We start from the raw sequence: 22,676 nt of genomic DNA, 5'->3' as shown, positions 1-22,676 counted from the left end.
GTCTGTTGAATGAATGAGTAACAAATAATGAATGAATGACAACAAGCTGCCTAATGTGGTCGGGAGTCTAAAACTCCCCAAGGTCATCCCATCCAGACGCAGGCATGTTATACCTGAGGTCAGGTCTCTATCTGTTCTAGCCCAGCAGCCCCAACCTGATTTCTCTTTCAAAGATCCCACCAGAGTGGTAGGCACCGCCTTCATGCCTGATAAAGCTGCCCATCATCGGCGTGGTTGGAAAAGCTATGCCCTGCTCCAGGGAAACACTTCTGGGGAAGAGTAGAGCGAGAGTGAGAGCAGGAGAGAGGGAGAGGGAAAGGAGGGAATTAGAACTAGAGATCATTTAGGTCAACCACAGCCAATTTTACAGGAGCGGAAACTAAGGCATGCAGCATGGAAGGGACCTGCAAGAGCTTATCCCTGAGCATCCAGGACACAGGATTTTAAAAACAATTTCTTCATCTCCCCTCCCTCTTTCTCTCTATCCCTCTTTTTCGCCCTTCTTCCCTTATCTTGTTTCCCCCCCTCGCCCCCTGCCCAGTTGATTTATTTGTTCTCTCTGTGCCCTCTGTTCATAATCCTAACATGTGCTAAATGGCGCTGGAAATAAGTTTGAATAACTGACACACCCTTGTCCTTGAGGAGGTCAGGTTTTGTTGGAAATGACAGGTTCATAAATAATAACGATAATAAAAGAGTTACTGCTCACCAGCATTGTGCTTTGGATACTTCATTTCTGATCAACACAATTTCTGTGAGGTAGGTAACATTATCCATTTCAGAGATGAAAACACTGAGGCTCAGAGAAGATAAGTAGCTTGTCTAGAGTCACACAGCTAAGTGTGCAGGCCTTGATCATGCTCACCGCCATGAACATGTATGCACTCATTTCTGGGCTCCTTTCTGAAAGCATCTCCCCCTTTTGAACTACATGTCATGTGCCAAAGAGGAGGTGTCCTCCTGTCAGTCTGTCTCACTTCCTCTGTCTGTCCTCTCTGCCTCTCTCGCTGTTGCTGTCTCTATCTTAGCTTGCTGCAGCTCATTTACTGTCTCTCCTCTGTCCCCGAGTTTCTCTGCTTATTTTTCTTTTCCCTTTCTGTCTCCTCCTCTGCCTTTCTTTCTCTCCTCCTCTCTCTCCCTCTCCCCCTGCCTGCATTTGTATCTTCTCTCTCACTGCAGTTTGATTCTGTTACTCACTTCCTATGTTTATCTCTGCCTCTCACTCCATTTCTCTCCAGTTTTCAAGTCTAAGTTTCTCTCAGCCCTTCTGATTATTTTTCTCTCCTTATCTTTCTGCTGCACCCTGATCACTCTCTCTTTGTGTCTTCCTGTCTGTTTGCATCTCTTTCTCTTTTGGTCCCTGTCTCACTTGGTGTCTCTCTCTCTCTTCTCTCTCCTCTCTCCTCTCTCCTCTCTCCACACCTCGAGGGCATCTCAGGACTTGCCTACAACTGCAAAGGACTCCACAACTCCATCTGCAGCCTCCACACCACACTCGAGGGAAAGATTCATCTGATTCATCATGCACCTGTCCGACACTGTGGGAGGATGAGTGAGGGAGGCAGAGACAAAAGCTATTTCACTGCTGCATTGTTCTTCAGGCCTAGAGGCTCCTACACAGGTGCCTCTTAATATTCCAGCAGTGCCGTCAGCCTTACCAAAGAGAAATCACTTTTTCTCGGCCTACCCTTCTGCAGAGCTAATCAATCTCCTTTAATGATGATCATCTGTTGCTGGCATGGGGAGGAATGTGAACAGAGAAAGAATTCTAGGTGGGGGTCTCCAAACAGGGAGCAGGTAGGAGTTAATTTTTTTTTATATGGAGCCAGGATGATGGCAAGGAAAGACCTACATGAGGACAGAGACTGTGTCCGTTTTTCTCTTCATGTATCCCAGCTCTTAGAACCTCGTCTGACGTGTAGAAGACACTTAATAAATATATGAATGAATTAATGAATCGAGCAAATGAATGAATGAATGAATGAATGGACTTCAGTTTTCCTTGTGCCAATACTTGATGTATTTCAGTGCACAGGTCAGTTTTGAATTCTCATCTGCAAAACGGGGATGATAACCAGGCCTGCCCACAGCACCCACCGTGGGAGAGAGGACAGTCCCAGCAGAGCCTCCTGCTTCCCTGGTTCAAGGGTCCTGATCCCGCCTGACGTCCTTGCCTGCCATCTGCAAAGAGCAGATCAGGAGCTACCTGAGAATCTGAGGAGGCTGAAATTTCCAGCTCACAGACCATCCTGAGATTTTTGTTGGCCATGAAGAGTTGGGAGTTTTCACCCCGATTTTTTTCTGGCTTAATTCTGCAATATATTGAAAGGTTCCCAGCCAAAAGAGTTATTGCCTTCTCTTTGCCTGGATCTTAAATCTTTGTTGAAAGACAGCTTGTTTTAATTGAAAGTGTTCAATCACTCTCTCCCTATCTCCCACTCACATCCCATTTTTCGACTCAGATGGGGCCATTGCAGTAAATCATCTGGAGTGAGGTCCTCAGGAGTTGAGGGAATGTAATGTGGCTGGAGAGGGGAAAAGGGCTGTCCCAGACAGCTCCCACCTTCAAAACACTGTCCTTTAAACAGAGCTTGTCGAAAATGACCAGCGCCCCACAGTGGGACGTTTTGCTGGAGCAGCCCAGCTCCTTTCCTTGTGGAGCTCAAGAGTACTGATTTACACGGTGTCCTCCAGGGTGGCTTCAGGTCTGTCTGTCACTGCGGGCTGGGGAGGCAGGGTCAGGCTTCCTCTTCCCCATGCATTTTTTCATTCAGTCAACACCCATGTGTTAGTCACACACTTCATCACAACAGTCTTGTGAGGCAGGCATCACTGTTTCCCTTTACAGATGAGGAAACTGAGGCTCAGGAGATTGGCTCGCTTATGTGAGGTCCAACAGAGCTCTAGTTCCCACAGACTTAGTGTTTAAACAAAAGCTGTTCTCTCATATTGTCTGTGGCTCAGAAATTTTGGAAGGGCTCAGCTGAGTGGTTCCAGCTTGGAGTCTTTGGTGGAACTGCCATTAGACAATGTCTGGAGCTGGAAGAGCAGAATGCTGCAGGAGCTAGGATATCTCTCTATCATTGTCTCTCACATAGCCTCAGGGCCTCTCCCTGCAGCTGCCCAGGCGATTGGGCTTCCTCACAGCATGGCAGCCTCAGGACTGCTTGCATGGCAGTTCAGGACCCCAGCTGAATTCTTCCAGTAAGCAAGGGGTAAGCTACATCACCTTTGATGACCTTGCCTCAGAAGTCCCACAGTGTCTACCATTTGTTTTGATTACAAATGAGTCACAAGCCCACCCAGATTCAAGGGGAGGGGACAAAGACCATATCTCTCAGTGGAAGGAATGTCAAGGTTATAGCATAGAATAGCATGTGAGATGGAGCTACTGTTACAGATGTCTTTGGGAAATACAATCTGCCATACACAGTACATAATAGAGCCAGGATTTGGATTAGATACATCTAATTCCAAAACGTCTGCTGCAACTCTTCTACCCAGTCCTCAGTCCTTGGGGACCTCTCTTTCTCGATGAGCCCCTGTAGCTCTTACTGTTGGCACACGCAAGCATGATTTGCTTTCCTTAAGCTTCCAGCAGCTCTGTGGGCCCTGGCCGTGAGGCTGCCTTCAGGGTCTGCTGGTTAGAGAGGCCATGCCAGCTTGTGAACTTTTTAAAGAAGGGCACAGAGAAGGTCGGTCAGATCCAGAAGAGGAAAGCAGGTGGCAGCCCCAGAGCACAGCGGGCGTGCGGCAAAGCGCCTGTCATAAACAGCTCATCCTGTGTTTTTCCTTCTCCCACCAGGCACTGGTCTGGGATGACTCAGCCCTTGACAGGAAAGGTGCTTTCAAGTTGGGAAAGAGCCCAGGGTTGTGGAAAGCTTACAGTTTTGCAGTCAGACACTCCTGATTTTAGTCCTGACTCTAGCATTGCTGGGTATGTGGCCTTGGACAAGTTCCTTCACCTCCCAGAAAATGCTTTCCTCACTGGGTTGCTTTGATCAAAATGCATATGTAAACAAAGTACCCAGTGCAGTGCCAGGCACATGCCAGGTGCTCCAAAAATGCCAGTGTTCATGTTCTGGGTCCTGCCCAACCCCAACTCCGGGACTTTTTGAAGAAGGTGGAACAAATTCACTCGACCCTTCTGCAATGGCTAGTCTAGCTCCAGGACCTTGAATGGCACAGTGGCCGAGAATTCTCCTTGAAATGACAACTACACTAAACTGTCAGAAGGCTGAGAATGAGTCGGCCCTATAAGGCTTGTGGAGGGAGGGAGAGTGGTATAGAAAGAGAATAGTGTAGGCAGAGACCTGGAGGGGGGAAAGTTCAGTATTGCTACAGTGTGAAGGGCAAGGAAGGGGGTAGATGTGGGGAGGTAGCAAGCATACACCAAGAAAATAATCAGGGACCCAATTACGAAGGACCTTGTAAATGAAGTTCCAAAATTTGAAATTTAAAGGCAACTGGGTGTCACTGAACGGTTTTACTCAATTGGGTGACATGATCAAGTCTGTGTTTTAGAACAGCCCCCCTGGCTACATTGTAGAAAAGGGGTGGAGACAGGCAGTCAGGACAGGGTGACAATAAGCCAGGGAAAAGGACATACTGGCCTTGTCTAGGGGCATAGCAGGGGACTGGAGACAAGAGAAAAACTCAAGAAATAGGAGGTCTCATGGAGAAGAATTGGTGGCAGTTTGGATGTTCTGAGCTAAGGGGCATAAGCTAGGTAATAAGTGCTTTGAGTGAAGTCAGTTCAGAAGCCACGGAAGTATGGGGCAAGGGGAGAGGAGTGTCATGGAAGGTTTTGCTAAAGAGATCTCACCCAATTGGAGACTTGATAGGTATGAATTAGTGAAGGAAAGAGGGAGGAAGTTCAGGAAGAGGAAACAGCTCATGTGAAGGCCCAGCACTGTGAGATATAATGCAGAGAGCAGATACTCTGTGGAGCTGAATAGATGATTGCTGTACTGATTTATACTAAGGTGTTAATGGCCACTGTGTCCCCAGGGAGTTTGTGTTTTAACCTAGCTCTGAAGATTTATTATTGGCAGCGTGGGGACACTGTAGGATGAGAGGATTTTACCACTGTTGCTGGGATTACCAAAAAAGAAGACAGATCCCTAGGGTCAGGCGGGCCCTGCGCTACATACAACAAAGAGAATCTTCCTCTTGGGTCTTATGATCAGCTTCCTGATATACCTGAAGCCAGACCACAGAAGCCCAGTTATTCCCAAGAGGTGTTGTGCAGATTGAAAAGATAGTCCCTGCAAAAAGCATTGAGTATTGAGTGATACAACTGTTTTTATTATTGTAATCCTTTGTTATACTCGTCCTCTTCTCACTCCGTATCAGTCTCTTTTCCAAGTTGCTCCTTAATAATACACCAACTTGCAGATATGAAGCTGGGGCGGAACGTGGCCAGAACGTTTTTGGATTATTATCGGCTAGACCCCATGGTTGAGAAAATGGCGATTCCCATGCCAAGGCTGCGGTAAGTGGCTGAGCAGAGCAGTGTGGTCTGGAGTCCTGCTTTGTGGGCTTCACATTCAGGGGCAACTTCCCTTAGCCTCTCTCCACCCTCAGTTTCCCATCTGTGGCACAGGAAAGAAATCCCAGCCCTGCCACAGAGTGTATGGGAAAGAAGAGCTTAACAGAGTATTTCTTGAGTATAAAGTATCAATATGGGGTTGGACAGTGAGGGGTGGCCACATTTCATGGGAGTGTACAGGGATGGGGCTTCCTGGGAGCCAAGTGCAGTCATAATTCTAAGTTAGTCTGGTGGTACCATATGCTACTTCATCTGATAGCTCATCCTCAGAGACTCCTGTGTCATCTAGGCTCCTAAAGTGTCTTATCCTTCCATTTCCTCATCCATAAACTGGGACAGTAGCACTCAGTTGGAAGTTTATCATACATGTCCCTTTGGTGCATGGCAGTCCCCTTCCCTCAAGACACAAAGGTTCAGGGCTGGAGGGGACACACCCCTGAGAAGGTTTGGCTCAGGCGCTCTGCTGGAGCAACTTCTTAAGCCAGTGAGGAGAGACGTCAGGAGATGAGTATTCTTCCTGGGGACTAAACAAGAGCGCCAAGCACTGGGTGTTCCCACACCTGCTGGAGGTGAGCCCAGTGAGCATTTGGGGATCTGGATTGTGCAGCCCCTGCCCTGCCCCTTGGCTTAATTTCCTACTTCCCTTGTGGTCCAGCCTCCTTGAAGGACATGGAGATGTATAACTTACTGCTCCTGCCAGACCAGTCTTCCCACAGTCCTTGCTTATGACTTTGACTATGTGCTTGCTGCCTCAGGGCCTTTGCACCTTCCTCCTTACCTAATTATTAACAACAACAACAAAAAACCCTATAGCAGTCATTGTTATTTATTGAGTGAAGTAATTGCTGTCCCTGATCCTATTTATTTATTCCTTGTAGATGTTATATGCTCCATATTACAAATGAGAGAAAGAGATCTCGGAAAGGTGAAGAGAATTGCCTGAGGTCAAAGAATTTTTGTCAGAGCCAGGATCTGATCCTAGACTTTTATGATTCCAAAGCTAGACTGAGGTCCAGCTAAGCTCCAGCTGGAAAGTGAGGGTTCAAATTCTCTCAGGCTCATTGTAGCTGTGGGACCTCTTAAAACCTTTGTCTACTTATCTATAAAGTTGGGGTAATAACAATGACCTCTAAAGATGGTTTTAAAGATTAGATACAAGCTTGGTACAGTGCCTAGCAGCCAATAGATGGTCAATAAATGCTTCCGTCTCCTCTGGTTTCTAGTTTGCAGTCCCAGATTTCCAACAGGCTCTTCATAGCCTAGGGCACGACCCTGCCTTCTCTGGTTGAGTTGGATGATTTCTCAGGGCCCCGGTTAAACCATGTTGTGAGTCACTATCTTTGAGCCCCAGCTGCATGACAACGTACTCTGACTCATAGTCAGTCTCAGATTATTCACCAGTCATGGGGCTCTTTGTGCCCCCCATCCTGGGGGAGGATTACATTTATTTCTTCTCTGCGCTCCCACAGTGTCTAGACTGTACTGAGTGTGCATTTTTGTATACATTCATTCGTTCATTTAGTCATCCACTTAGGAAAACAACACTTTATGCAAGGACCCTGGGGAAAGGATGAAGCTGAATAGATAAATGATTAAGGTATGACCCTGTCTTGGAGGGGCTCACCTCTAGAGAAAAGTACTCAGTTCTTTTTAGAAGTCATTCTTGATTGGTTAAAGTTCTTAAAATTTTAAAGCTTTATAAAACTCAAAAGAACTCTTAGAATCTCATTTTCAAGTTAATTTGGGGATTCTCTCTCTCAGGTCCTCTCTCAGCCTGAATGAAATTATTTTGATCCTTTACCACTGTTTTCTTGCATGTTGCATTGTGCCAGACTAATGGAATGGGGCTGACAGTCGGGGACTTTAGCAATCATCCAGGACCCCTCCTCACGATACGGATGAAGAAGACATGGATGGTCAGATGCACGATGTCCCTTTTGTGTGCTGCCTCCTATTGTCTTTACCTTACTCCTCAGTCATCAACAATGAAGGAAATGGCTCTTCCAAGGTCAGAGCGTAGGGGACTATAGGAAGTCACTTCCTCAGTTCTAATCCAGACAGAATAAGAGATTGCCCTCTTCATGCCATTTACCACTTCCTGCCATGCATTATAGTTCTTTATTATTCTGTGTAGTTATTTTGTTCAGTTTTCTCCTCTACAAAACTTATGCAGCCTGAGAACAGCATCAATGACTGACTCATCTTGGGACCATACCTAGTACCCAGCACCCTGCCTTTGTAAATTACAATTGGCAAGGAATGATACTAGGTGCATTTACTCATGTTATTTTATCTAAAGTCATGATGCCCCTACAGGGTTGGACCTTTACAAGGTCACACCTCTCATATACAGCTGTCCTAGAAATTCAGTTGAGTTCTTTCTGGCTCTGAAGCCCACTCTTTCCACTGGGAATCAATCTTAGTCCAAAGCATGAATGAATGGCACACCAACTTATCAGTCCCAACATAAGGCCCTGCGTGAGGGAAAATGAAACAGTGGATACAACTTGGTCCCTGACAACAAGGAGCTCATAGTCTAGTGTGTGAGCCAACCAGACAGTGTATGGTTACTGAAAAGTGGTGTTAAGGATATTGCATTGAGTGCTGCCTGCTGGCTACTGGCTGCTGTGACACAGTGGTGAACCAGACACATCTCTGACTTATAAAAGCCCCCAGACTGTGGGGAGACAGACCCATCATGAAATTCCATAATCGGGCTGTACTGAGAAATATAAAGAGGGCTGTGGAGCCCAGATGCTTGTGAAGGGAATGGGTCCTAGGCTCTCTCAAGCCATAACCCTTCTATGTGTCCACCCCCATCTTATCGTGAATGGGTAGAATGAGGTAGAATCAAGGTGGAAACATGGAAGAGTTGAGCTATAAGAAGTTAGGTTTCTTCCAGAACCAGAATGATGTAATGTATCCATCCATCCACCTATCCATCCATCCATCCATCCATCCATCCATCCATCCAACCACTATTCATTGAACCACTGTGCTTGCTTTGAACCAGGCCCTGAGTTGGGTTCCCAGGACAAGACAAGGCCACTGTTCCTAGGCGGTCCCAATCCAGTGGGGGAGATAGACATGTACACAAATGATTTCATACAGTGTGTATATGTGCTGTCCTTCTTCTCTCTTTCTGTCATCTCCCCCTTTGCAGGAAAGAAAGACCCCCTCCCTACAAGTACCCACTCCGGCGGGGCCCGACCAGCAGCTATCCCATCAGCAAAGGGGACAAGAAGAGCTCAGTGAACCACAAAGACCCTTCAAACTCTTTTTAAGGACATGAAGTCCTGGGAGGTCTTGTGGAGCATGCATTTTCTGCTGGGGCATAACATTAATCACCTTCTAGTTTCCAAGAGAAGGGCTGTGGGATAAGGAATAAGCTAGTGAAGAGGAAGGGAGGAAAGTGAGAAATTTCATCATTGATTTTCCCTTTTACCAATGGAAAATCAATTGTAAGGCTTCAGCTTACAGCTCAGGAACAAAATAGGAGATGCAAACCAGGCGAGTACAGATGCCCCTTTCCCACCACATAGAGATGCTCACGGGAAGAGGAAAACCTGCACATCCCTTTGAGAGGTTGGTCAGAAGTCCGTGCTCTCCGGCCCTTTCCCTGTTGAAGTTGTACAGTTACTACAAATGGTTACCTTTTATTTATTTTTATTTTTAATATATTTTATTGATTTTTTACAGAGAGGAAGGGAGAGGGATAGAGAGTTAGAAACATCGATGAGAGAGAAACATCAATCAGCTGCCTCCTGCACACTCCCTTCTGGGGATGTACCCACAACTAAGGTACATGCCCTTGACCGGAATTGAACCTGGAACCCTTGAGTCCATAGGCTGATGCTCTACCCACTGAGCCAAACTGGTTAAGGCCAGATGGTTACCTTTTAAAATAAGCTCTGGTTGTTTATAGTTTTAGAAAAGCTGTGCCCATATCTGCTGATCCAAAGCAACATCAACAACACGTGCAACCCAGAGACACCTGCACTGCTGGGAACAATGGGACAGAGTTTTTGAAATTACAGTGGTCTCAGACATTCAGTCACTTTATGCATGAGTTGCGTGCTCCCTGACTCCACCAAATCCCAGCATGTAACATCAGAAAACTATTCCAAGAGCTATTTCCCAATGGCCTGGGTGGTTTCATTGAGAATTTAGCTCCAAAGACAAAAAAAGTATTGGTCACTCAATCTCCAGATTCTGGTGTCACAGAGCCAGCCTGGCCACCGAAGAGGCAGGCATTGATAGTCTGACAGGGGGGAAGGCTGATGGCCAGGTAGGGGAGATACAAAAGACGAAAAGATGTGCTCCCAGGCAGGTGGGGATGATAAAATAAAACAACAGCAGCAGCAATTCCCAAGGTGGGGCAAGCTTAATGTTGTGCATTTTTCTAAAGAGTCAAGTGCCTTTGTATGATGAATGGGTCCAGGAGAGTCTGCTCCCTCCCCTGTCGGGAAGCAGCAGGCTGAGTCACCGCGACAGCCTGCTAATTAAAGTGACCTCCCGGAAATGAGGATTAGGAGGTAGGGAGAGGAAGGGAGGCTCCAGGGAGATAGGGCCTTTAGCACAAAGCTCCAGTGAAGCATTTTTTTGCTTTGGGTTGAAGATTTTCTAAGTTTGATGCAAAAATGAAGAGCATAGCGTGTTCTCCCTTTGCTTATTGGTTTTCAGAAATTATAACAAAGAACCATATGTTTGCTGGCTACAAATGTTGTGTTGTGTATACAGCTTCTCCCCAGGGTGCTCGTTGCCCAGAGGAACACAAATAAAGTGGTTGATGCAGCTCTTCTGTCCCTCTGAGTGTTCTTGGCACCTTTCCCTTTAGGTCTCTCACTCCTTTGAGATCCAACCAGCCAACCTCACTTAGTTGTCAGGGACTCTATAACCAAGATAAGGAAGAATGGTTGAAACTTAACTTTCCTGGCAGTTGCCATGTCAGAGTCCTGGGGATTTAGTTGACTGCAACCAGCTCAACATGAGGCAATAGGGTGGCAGGCCTTTCAGAAAGGATAGCTTCTCTTGAGGCAGCATAAATAGAGGCAGATTGCATAAAGTAACAGAGGTGATAGTACAGATCTATTTTTCCCTGGTCAGACTGTTTCTATATGTTGTGACTAGATTTAGGCTCCACTTTTAAAAATTGCTTTGATTAATTGAATCACAGGCCTCACAAGCAGCGAATATGTTCATAGTTTACAAGCAAAACACATGGAGAGAGTCAACTCTGGGTTTTAATTCTGCTTCCTGACCCTGGTTCTGTCTCTTAATATCTGGATGACCTTGGGTATGTTATTGAACCTTTCTGAATCTTAGTTTTCTCACCTATAGGATGGTAATAGTAATGTCTATCTCATTGTAGTAGTTATGTAGGTTCAATGAATTTGGGTATGGGAAATGACAGAAAAGGTGCTCAATAGATGGTAGCTATGCTACTGATAATACAACCAGGATAATACAACCAGTTGTCTGTAAATCATTTCCCGTTAGAAATTGAAGAGGACACTGGAGCTATTTGTCCTTGAGACAAAACCTAAGAGGGAGTAGAAGAAGGAAGGCAAAATCATAATCTGTATTTTGGACATTATTTTTGTCCAAAAGAAGCAAACTTTTTCTGTGTTGTCAAATATAAAGACCACATCCAGGGAAGTATTCTCAGTAAGACCGATTTCAGGTCCAAATCAGGAAAACTTCCTAGTTGTCAATCATTGGATGGGCTCCCATGGAAACAGTGAGTTCCCCATCACCAGAGGTATGCAAGCAGAGTCTGAATAAACATTTGTCATGGAGGAAATGGGGGACTCTTCTCTAGGGGGATGCTGGATGCTCTGCAGCATTGCCTTCTAGTCTGTAGCTCTGAAATGACCTGAGGCAGGAGGTTACATAACTGATGTCAGAGAATGAATTGTGCCGATGAAAAATATTTTTTAATGCTAAATGAGTGCCATTAAATGTCTATAAACTACAGCATATGGATTCCATGAACATTTAACATTCTTTTAGTCCAGCGATTTCCAGCTGGTGTGCCATGGCACAAGAATTTTTAAAACATGCAGTACCTGACTATTTAGTCAGGGGCACTGACCTCTTTTCCCTTCGACTGTCAAATAAAAGAGTGGCAACAGCCAATAGCTGTCTGGTGTGAATGAATCAAAATCATACCTAATTTTTGGGGGGTCAGATCAGCAAAAAGTATAATAAATTTTTTGGTGTGCACAGAATTTTAGTAATTAGTTTATCGGTGCCTCGAGAGGAAAAGGTTGAAAATTGCTGCTTTAACAGAAAAAATACATGGGTATAAGGCCAATTGGAGGATGCTTTTGCAGTAGTCCTGTCTGCTTCTTCCCATTGGAAATGCAGAGTGAAAAGGCCTGACCAGGAGAGGAGGGGTTTCGAGTGGACCTCCTGAGACCTTGGCCTGCTCAGCAACCCCTAGTTTTCTGGACCAGGTTATACCCATGATCTCAAGTTAGAGGGGAAGGGTTTCAGCACTGAGATGAAGGACAGCACCAACCCAAGGGACTGTTGGGAACATTAAGCAGGCAATGGATACAATGCCTGGCACACAGTAAATTAGGTCAGTACATATTTGGTAGATGTATGAATTGATGCTCAACAAACGTTAATCACTCCAGATTTTTATGGTTGGCACTCTTCTTACAACTTAAGAAGTTGGGGTCCTCTTCGGCAAGCCTCAGGGGTGCCATTGAATTACCATGAAAGGATACAGCCCATCCTGTGCCTCTCTCCTATTCAAAGGCATAGGAAAAACTAGGTATTGACCCCCTGCTGCTGCTGCTGCTGCTGCTGCTGCTGCTGCTGCTACCAAGCTAACAATATCATCATGGCTGGGACCCAGCCTCTGCTGTGGCCTTAGAACAAGAATCTGTGTGTGTGTGTGGGGGGGGGGGCGGGAGCTCCTGCTTGCCTATTGAGGCTAAACAGACCCTCAGTTCTGTTTCTAAGCCTCTGGACTGATGGAAAAAAAAAAAAAAAGCCCCTAGCATTGTTTATAAAGGGTTGTGTGGGAGCAAGGTAGAGGCCCAGTATGTCCCTCCTCCCTCCACCCTTCCTTTTTGTACAATTGTCTCCTTCTCTCCCCTCAGAACATTAGTTGGTAGCAAATTCTACCCTTTATACCTGCTTGTGGCTCTATCCTGAGAAGGAAGTGGACAGGCAAGAAGAGAGGCTAGAGCGCCCCCTGCTGGGTACCAGTGAGCGACACTGCCTGGCCTTGTGACATTAAGTAAATCTTGCCCTGTCTGGAGTTACCCCAGAGCTTCAACTGCCTTCATTTTCTTACTCTTGGATACGGTGACATCCCAGGCAACCTACTCCCAAGAGTACTATGAGGCTAAAATGAGAGGATGAATGGGAACACACTTTTTTTTTTTTAAAAAAAAGAAAGCATTTCCCAGTATTTTCTCCCCTTGTTCTGAGATCTCCTAAAGGTTCCCACTTGGTCCTCTCTGCCTTTGACCTGGAATGCCCTGTCATGATCATCCAACAAAATGTATTAAACATCTTGTGTTTGTTAAGTGCTTCCCGTTCCTCTCTGCAACCCTGCTTTCTGCCTATCCTTCAAGACCCCCCTTCAGGAAGTCTTCCCTGACCTCCCAGCCCTCACAAATAACTCTTCCTCTGGGCTTTTAAGAGAACTCTTATCTAAACATTCATTTTGGAACTTAGAAATGGCTTTGGTATTTCACTTTTCCTGGGTATCAGCTTTGTTTTCCCAACTCAACTTTGCATTGTTTTGGGGGCAAGATAATTAGAGATGGCAAAAATCAGTATTACTCACCACTCAGGTTCCAGGGCCCTGCAAAGGCCAGGCAGCAAGTAACCATTCTGTGGGAGTCTTCACGTATTGCTAATGCTACCACCGAAGGGATGAGGTGGCTGCTCTGAGCAGAACATTTCTGTGAGAAGGACCTCCCTCCTTCTCTTTCTGCCTTTAGATGTTTCCAAACAAGGGCAACCCCCTGGGCAAAGTGGAGCAAACCTAGCTTGCAGGCCCATATACAAAGTTGTCAAACTTTAAAGCTAAGAGCGTCCATGGGAAGAGACAAAGAGGGGAGACGGATGAGGAGAGGCTGGGGTGGGTGACAGATAATTGACTTTGGTGGATCTGAGTGTAAGTGTGCATGTGTGTGCGCGCACTAGTCTAGTTGTATTATGTATGAGGCTTTTGTAACTTCTTTATATTTGAGTATGAAAATGCATGAGTGTGTATAGTTGTGAATGTTGTGTGTGCATCACTCAGTATTAGATGACAGATTATTGTCAATTCTAAGCACGTTTTCACTTCAACTGCTAGTCAGAGGTCCTAGGTTACATTTCATTTGAAATTCTATCTTCTCTGTTGACATCTCATCCATATTAATGGGTCACCCCTTTGCCCAGCCTCCCTGGACTGTGCCCAGGGGGATGTCAGGGCCACCTCTCCTGCCCAGCCCCAGTGGAGGCTGATGCTAATTCTATCCAGCCAGACCCTTGGTGGACAGCTCACCCAAAGCCCCTTTCCTGACTGTTAGCGGGTGACCCCATGTTCAGATCTCTTTCCGGATCTCTTTGTGTTCCTGTTTCTCTCTCTCCTCCTTCATACCCTTTTGGACTATAAGTAAAACCAACAACTGTGGGGTGGTGTTATGAAGGGAGTAGCTGCTCTCCTTAACATCCCGATACCTTTCCATACTGCTCCTGGGAGATAGATGCCATGGTTTCAGCATGTTTATTTCTGCTCAGGTTTAGAAGGGCTCCTTGAAGGCCTGCTCTCCACTGGGCTGAGCACTGGGTGGTGGTCAGAGTGGTGGGTACATGATTGTGAATAAATACCTCATTGCTCTGGTCCATAGAGCAGCTTTAGGGGGCTTGACACTGTGTTGAAATGCAAATACACAGGATAGGGACTTTCAAAAATTAAACCTCGTTCATCCTGCTTACCTTAATTTGTTCTTTAGTAAATTCATTCATTTATCTATTCATTCTTTCTTTCTTTTGTTCATTTGCTCATCACCCTTAGGCAGGCCATGTGGTTTGTTAGGAAGAGGGTTAACCCAGAGGCCCAAATGTAAGCCTGATTTAGCTGCTGTCATCTTCCCTCCTAGAACTTCAATTTCCTCACCTAAGGATGGAATTAGGAATGATTATTTTCCTAACTCACAGGGTGGCTTCAGGAACTTCAAGGAAATGGGTGCAGTGGGGAGAAGGAACAAACATTCTCTGCAAGCATCCATCCTACAACCACACAATAGGAGGGGGATAAGGGCTAGGGACAGGGACTCAAAATGATCCATTAGAAAGAGTTTGAACTGGGAGCAAAAATATCTGGAATTTAATTCCAATCTACTAGCATTTATATAACTTTAGAAAAGTCACTCCCCCTCTCTAAGCCTGCTTGTCCATCTATAAGACAAGCCTGTCTAAGTAGGTGATCACTAAGGGCTCCTACAGTTGTGCCATTTGGGGGTCCTAGGACCCCTCCCCACCCAGTTGCCTACCCTGAAGAATGGTCTCATATCTACCTTGAAAAGTATGTCAGGTTGCTACGCCCTAATGCTGTGGGAAAGATGTCTAGTTAGTAATGTTTCATTCTCAGCTCAACAACACTGGTGCCGGCTTCCCAAGGATTCTCTCTGTCCTCAGACGTGACGCTGAACCAGAGACCACTGGAGAGATGAGACCAGCGGGTGACATGGTGAACCTTGTATACAGAAGGTGCAGTGCTGTGGATATAATTAACATCACTGTGTAGTTGACACCAGGGAGCACCCCTGAGCTGCCAGATAGAATAAATAAAACAATGTTTCATCTTAAGTGTTGGTTAACAGTAACACAAAGACTTATGACTTATTTATTATACTAGAGGCCCAGTGCATGAAATTCGTGCACTGGGGGTGGTGGTGTCTCTCAGCCCGGCCTGTGCCCTCTCGCAGTCTGGGAGCCCTTGGGGGATGTCTAATTGACTTGAGGGCGGGAGAGGCTCCTGCCACCGCTGCACTCACTAGCCGTGAGCCAGGCTTCTGGCTGAGCAGCATTCCCCCTGTGGGAGCACACTGACCACCAGGGGCAGCTCCTGCATTGAGCATCTGCCCCCTGGTGGTTCAGTGCACATCATAGCAACTGTTCCACTGTTTGGTCGATTTGCATATTAGCCTTTTATTATATAGGATTTCACTGCACAGACCCGCTATGGCTGCCCTAGGCCCTGAGAGAAGAAGGCACACCCTGATTTCAAAGGTGTGCATTTTAGGGTGCTTACCAAACAACTGGAGAATTAGGTTCCTGATGAGATGCCATAATAGACTCATGTAGACAGGTGGGTACAGGAGTATGGACTCTGCTATATGACAGATCCAGCTCTTCTACCACATGATCTTGAGCCACATCTATAAACCTTAGTTTCCTCACTGATAAAATGGGATTAATTCATTCCTGGGTCACAGGAGGTTAGTGAAGAATAAATGACCTGATGTGAATAAAGTCCCTAGCAAATGGAAGTGTCCCTTTGAGGATAACTCTTATTATTAGTCACATCTACATTACTCAGGCTCAGTACTTCTAAGATAGTCAGTCAATCCAACACACTGGTCTGCACACTGAGAAGCTGTGGTTCCTCATCGTAAATGAATAATGAGGTAGGTAATAGGGTCTTCTTTCACCGATAGGTACTCATTTATACAGCTTTAACTGTGTCCTTCTCTCCTCTTGTTATAATATCATCAGTCTTCATTCATTCATTCATCCATTCATTCATTCATTCATTCATTCATTCATTCAGAATACCCACCATGGATCTTAGCTTGGGTTCTTCCAAAAGCAAAGAGTAGGACAAGAAACAGAGAGCAAGCAGCTTGTTTGTCAGGGTGATACCTAGAAGCAGAAGTAAAGGGAGAGTCAAAAGTGAGACAGAGCAGAGAGAAAATCCAGTAAAGGGTTTGTTAATGATCCCTCACCTCTGAGAGGAAAGGGATCTCAATCCCTCTAGGGACTTTGTTAGAAATGGTATAAAAACACTCCTTAGAGTTGTTTCCCCATGGAAAGTAAGACAGTTGAAGGTTACCTTTTGGGGCACAAATTCCCCTTCACTTCCTGGTTGTTCCTCTGCAAGGCTGATCCCTGAGGCAGTCGAGATCCACCTGATAAGGTATGCTGGCCAAGTGCATGGAACTGTCCACTCTGGCTGTGCTAAAATCAGGTGAGCAGAGGAAATGTGAGGCAGGCAGCCTGGGGCCAGCTACACATGGACACAGGGTGGTCGGGTGAGGCATGAGTGCTTTGTCTTTGCTGTCCCATGCTGAGAAGTTTGGTAGGAACAGTGTCTGAGTCAACTCTGCATCCCAAGAATCTAGAACAGTGCATGCATGGAGTTGCACAGCCACTGATTATTTGTTGAGTGAAAGGATGGATGGATGGATGGACGGACAGTTGGGCATATGGATGGATAGATGGGCTTTTTCCCATCTAATTTTTACCTAATAATGTAGGATGAAGTATGGAAGAGGTTGGATGCAGATAGATTTTGATGTACAGGGGTGATCAACATGGGGCAGGTAAATCATGGAATTCTCCAAAGAAATGAACCTAGAGCTGAATCAAGTGAGCTGAGCCAAATGGGTCATCAGTGCCAGGCCTGTTGACTGTTGTCTTACATTGACCCTCCAGCTTGGAATTAAGCACAGATAGCAGCCAGAGGTGCAGCTGAACTGAAGTTGTGAAGAAAGAGGTGAGTAGCCTGAAGCTTGGGATCTGAGGACCTCAGATTTAGGCACTCGGGCCTTTGCAGATCTGTGCCCTTGCTGACTGTCCACTTTGACATTACATGAAAGCTGAGTTTCCTTCTAATAATCAGTGCATTTGACCAGAAAAAAGGAAAATAAACACAAAGTGCTTGAGATTTTATACATTTTTAGACATCTTTTTTTTTTATTATAGTTGAAATCTTAAAGGTAGGATCAATTTCTCTAAGTAACATTTCCTTTATCCTCATTATGAACTGTTTAGAAATTGTTGAAATTTTTAAAAAAGAAACAAGTATAAAGACAATAACTCACACTATTAAGAGATGAATAACTTTTAATGTATTTTTGATACATTTTTAAGAAAAATTGAGGTAATTCATATTTACAGTTTTACATATTTCCTCCCACTGAGCTCCCCAGCTGGATTGTGTGGTATATAATTTTCATGTGTAATTTTCCATGTCATTGAATGTTCTTTGAAAACATTAATTTTAATGATTATATAATATTCTACCATACAGAGAAAACCTAATTTATTTTCCCATTTCCCTCTTCAACATTTTGGTCATTTCCCATTGTTTGCTATTATACATTTTGCTGGTATGAACAGAACTGCAAAACTCTTCATATGAAATATGTCCTTTAAACTTTCCTACAAGCCTCTGAGGTAAGTACTATGCAGATCCTATTTTTGCAAATTAGGAAACTGAACATCAGAGAGGAGTTAAATGATTGGTCAAAGTTCACTGTCTTAATTTAGGTCCCTAAGAATCAGACCCTGGGAGAAGGACCTCAGTACAAGGTCTTCATTTAAGAAGTGCTCTCAAGAAAAGAGTAGGAAGATGAGAAAATGAGCCAAGGAAGGTGGGGCAGCCAATGAAATATTGGTTATTCAGCAAGTTGCTACCATAGACAACCTGAGCTTAGTCCTGTGCAGAAGCTGGGGAGCCAGTGGACTCATGTCTCAGAATCATCCCACTTGAGGGGTGTGGGAGCTAGTATTTTTCACCCATTCCCATCAGTCTTGGATGAGGCTGCTCCCAAGGACCCTAAGTCTCCATCACTTCTGGAGTGCTGTGGGGAGGGGGCAAACAGGCTCTGGTGGCCACAGAAATGCAAGTGTCGGCAGTCAGAGATTGGGCAGCATTCCCTGCATGGATGAGGGCAAGGGCATAAGAGTGGGCAATGACCAGGCTTCTAGGGTCAGTCACATAGCTAGTAACTGTCAGAATTGGAATTTGAATGCAGATGTACCTAACCCCAGAGTCCTTACCTTTAATGACCTGGCTTTGCAGAGAAACAAATCTTCCTGTGACCTTGGCAAGCCACTTCATCTCTCTGAGCTCCAGGATCAATGGGGATTATTCTGTCTGCCATATCTGACTCAAAGCACCGCCATGAGATGACAGCATGGACATGTCAGCACTTTGATGATCAGCAAGGCCATCGTTGGTTCAGTTTTACTGACCATTCCCATCAGGTGGGTAGGAGCCACAGCCTGCAGACATTCAGAGCTTTTCTGATGATAACTAAAAGAAATTAATAGAAGATGGCTGGTTCCCTGAGTTTATTCGATGAGTAGTTTTCTAGATTAATTACATATCATGCAGTGTGCACACAGCTCATTGAAATACAGTGTAAGTCCTTGATGAAATCCGGAACATTCCATTTTTCTGGCAAGAGGGAAGCAAATAGGCACAATTGCTCATCTCCATGCACTGATAGTCTCCAGGTCTGGATTCTCCCAGGAGGGAGCTTAACTGCTCCGTAAGCTTCAAACTCAAGGGCTCCTCAATGCTAAGCTTCTGACGAGCTGCATTAAAGTAAAAATGACAAAGATGCCAGTTGACATATGTATTAAATATGCAGACCCTGAAGGAGCTGATGTGGGCTGTTCATGCCAATGAGGTTGCACATGGGAAGTCGGTATTGCTGCAGCCCTCCCGCAGACTGAAGTTCAGACTTAAGGATAAGGTCAAGACGAACTGGAGATTTGAACCCTGGTCTGGCTGACTTCAAGCCATGACTTCCAAACACTGAAAATGTTTTACAGCTTCACCAAACCCTGGAAAACAAATGTGAATTAGTAGCACAGAACCATTCTGTAGCGGAAACCTACACCAAGACTTCTATACCCAACCCAACCCTAGTGCAGGACTATATAAAGCTTTATCTAGGTATTTTTTGTTTTTGTTTTTGTTTTGTTTTGTTTTTGTATAGGGATCATGAGTTAAACAAAGAATTGGGCTAGCACAGGGGTGGGCAAACTTTTTGACTCAAGGGCCACAATGGGTTCTTAAACTGGACGGGAGGGCCCGAACAAAAGCATGAATGGAGTGTTTGTGTGAACTAATATAAATTCAAAGTAAACATCATTACATAAAAGGGTACGGTCTTTTTTTTTTTTTTTTTTTTTTTTAGTTTTATTCATTTCAAACGGGCTGGATCCGGCCCGCAGGCTGTAGTTTGCCCACGGCTGGGCTAGCATGTTTACTCCTAGATACTAAGCCTATAATTCAAGTGGCTTTTGCCAGGTAAAACGATGGTGCCAGTGTCTCCAACATCTACTATTGCTAATGCCAGATTTACATATATTATTAATTATCCCAGCAACCCTGAAAGAAGGTACTATAGTCCCCATTTTATAAATGAGGAGCTGGAGACACAAGGGTGATGTGCCCAGGGTCAGCCACATCACTAGTAAGTGGTAGTGGATTTACAGCCCAAGCACTTTTACAACAAGATGCTACTCCTAACTCTCTAAATGTTTCCCAGACTCAAAATACTTAAAACTCACAAATTGTGCCAATAATTCCAGATCCTCATCTCTAACCTAACACCATCCCAGAAATTCAGATTTATATAGTCTGTGGATGACCAGGCATCTCAAACTTAAACAGAATTTTGATTTCCACATTTTTTAAAATCCCTGCCCCAAATAGCCTCCTTTTATTTATGCAAAATGTTTCTCAGGCCAAATGTTTTGTTGCTATTCCTGATGGCTCTTTTTTGATCCTTCATTTCTAATACATTAATAGACCTACAAAATACACCCAAAATCCATCCACCTCTCTCCCTCTCCATTAGAGCCAAGCCATCACCATCTCCAGCCTGTGTGAATGCAAAACCTTCCTAAGGAACCTGCTTTCACCTCCACTCCACTGTAGTGCATTCTCCACAGAAACCAAAGTGCTTTAATTAAAAATATATATTTTATTGATTTTTTTACAGAGAGGAAGGGAGAGAGATAGAGAGTTAGAAACATCGATCAGCTGCCTCCTGCACACCTCCTACTAGGGATGTGCCCGCAACCAAGGTACATGCCCTTGACTGGAATCGAACCTGGGACCTTTCAGTCTACAGGCTGATGCTCTCTATCCACTGAGCCAAACCGGTTAGGGCCCAAAGTGCTTTTTTTTTTTTTACAAAAACATAAATCATGCCATCTGCTACAGATTGAATGTTTGTCCCCGCTCTCCCAATTCATATGTTGAAACCTAATGCCCAATGGGATGTGATTAGGAGGTGGGGCCTTTGGGAGGTGATTGGGTCATGAGGGTGGAGCCCCCATGAATGGGATTAGTGCTCTTATAAAAAAGACCCCACAGAGCTCCCTAGTCTCTATCCACCATGTGAGGACACAGCTATCACTAGAAAGTGCTCACCAGACACCAAATGCTAACATCCTGATCTTTGACTTCCCTGCCTCTGGAATTATGAGAAATGAATCTGTTTCTAAGCGCCCCAGTTTATGGAATTTTGTTACAGCGAACCGACTGAGACCTCATTCCCCTGCAGAGAGCCCATTATTTTTTCCTGACCACGCTTAAACAAACAAACAAACAGAAAAAGTTTCAAATGGGTCAATTGAAATGTGCACATCTTAGCTTGGCATCCACAACCTTACATAACGAGGCCCCTAAGCACCTCTCAGACCTCTACTCTCACCACAGTCCCCCTGTCCTCTACTCTCCAGACACATTGGTCTTCCCATTTCTCAAACATGCCATATTCCTCTGGATTAGGATTATAGCATTAGCTGTTCCCTCCCTGATTGCTGCTTATCCAGAATCTTTTTGGAAAGCCTTTTCCTGAGCACCTAAGCCAACTGACTGACTGTGGCTCCCTGGTGTCCTCTAGTATATATGCATACCATGGCATTCAGACACTGGGCATTCCTGCTCTTCTGGTTTCTTTACTGTGATGTCACAAATAGAGTGGACCAGTGTGACATTCCACACACTGGCCAAACAACCAAGGCCCCTGCAGACTATTATTCTCTTAGCCCTTTTTAATACTTTGCCAAGGCAGTTCTAGCATCTTTCCTCATTTCCTGCAGGCCTGTGTGTGTGTGTGTGTGTGTGTGTGTGTATTCAAGACTAAAGGAACCATAAAGTCACATGTTAGAATCGGCTTCAGGTGTCTCTTCAGGATGCTAAGTCCTCAGTCACAGGTTAATGCCCCCATTTAATAAAATCTCTTACTCAGTCTTATATCCAACTACTACCCAAAACCCCCAATGCACTAGTTCCTTAGGATGTATTCCCAGGTATGCACTCAGTCTGTGGTGGTGCACAGTAACCAGATGAATAATTCTTTTGTCCCCTAATGCTGGTCCTTTGAAAAGAATCAATAAATCAGAAAACCTCATGCTAGACTCATCAGTAAAAGAAAAGGTGAGAAGATACAAATTATCAATATCAGGAATGAAAAAGAAGATATAAATACAAATACTAGAAATAATAAAGGAGAAGGAAATGTTATGACTTACTTTCTATCAATAAATTTGACAAATTAGATTAAATCCAAAAATTGTATGGACACACAGACTACCAAAGCTTACGCAAGAAAAAAGGATCATACAGATAATTTTATATCTATAAAGAAATTGAATTTATAGCTTAAAACCCTACCACAAATACCTTCTAGGCAAGATGGTCCCACTGGTGAATTCAATCAAATATTGAACAAAGAAATAATATGAAATCTCTACCAAGTCTTCCAGAAAATAGAAGTGGAGGCAACACTTCCCAATTCATTTTATGTGGCTAATATTACCCTGATTAAACACACGCAAACACACTTAAGGAAAGAAAACTACAGACCAATCTCTCTTATGAGTACATATATAAATATCCTTAATAATAGTTTAGCAAATCAAATATAGCCCTTTATTTTAAAAAAAGATGAGATATTTGACCAAGTCAAGTGTATTCCTGGGATGCCAGCTTGGTTTTAAACCTTTCAAATCAATATAATTCATTTAGTAGAATAAAAAAATAAAATTAAAACCAAAAAATAAAAACATCTTAGCAATTGTTCAGCAAACCTGATAACGGGTATCTATTGTGGATTTTCCCACCAAATAGGTCTAG

General features: G+C 44.5%; 1 protein-coding gene across 2 annotated transcripts in view; it reads left to right on the top strand.

Moving 5' to 3' along the window:
• The window catches only part of BEND5 (BEN domain containing 5), a 211,546-nt gene extending 196,191 nt beyond the window's left edge, over positions 1-15,355 (top strand). Inside the window, exons 9-10 of one of the 2 annotated variants that reach the window (XM_036351597.1) lie at positions 5,398-5,494; positions 15,159-15,355. In XM_036351597.1, coding sequence (XP_036207490.1) covers positions 5,398-5,494; positions 15,159-15,240 — 179 coding nt within the window. In that variant the 3' untranslated portion in view covers positions 15,241-15,355. Of the gene's footprint in view, positions 1-5,397; positions 5,495-8,714; positions 9,274-15,158 lie in introns of those variants that run through there. The other variant, XM_036351596.1, reaches the window with a different exon arrangement.
• The last annotated feature ends 7,321 nt before the right edge of the window (positions 15,356-22,676 follow it).

The sequence above is a fragment of the Myotis myotis genome, unplaced genomic scaffold, assembly GCF_014108235.1.
Source record: "Myotis myotis isolate mMyoMyo1 unplaced genomic scaffold, mMyoMyo1.p scaffold_m19_p_2, whole genome shotgun sequence".
Taxonomy (NCBI): domain Eukaryota; kingdom Metazoa; phylum Chordata; class Mammalia; order Chiroptera; family Vespertilionidae; genus Myotis; species Myotis myotis.
The sequence above is the reverse complement of the archived record's forward strand: the minus strand, read 5'-3'. Positions and strand labels throughout refer to the sequence as shown.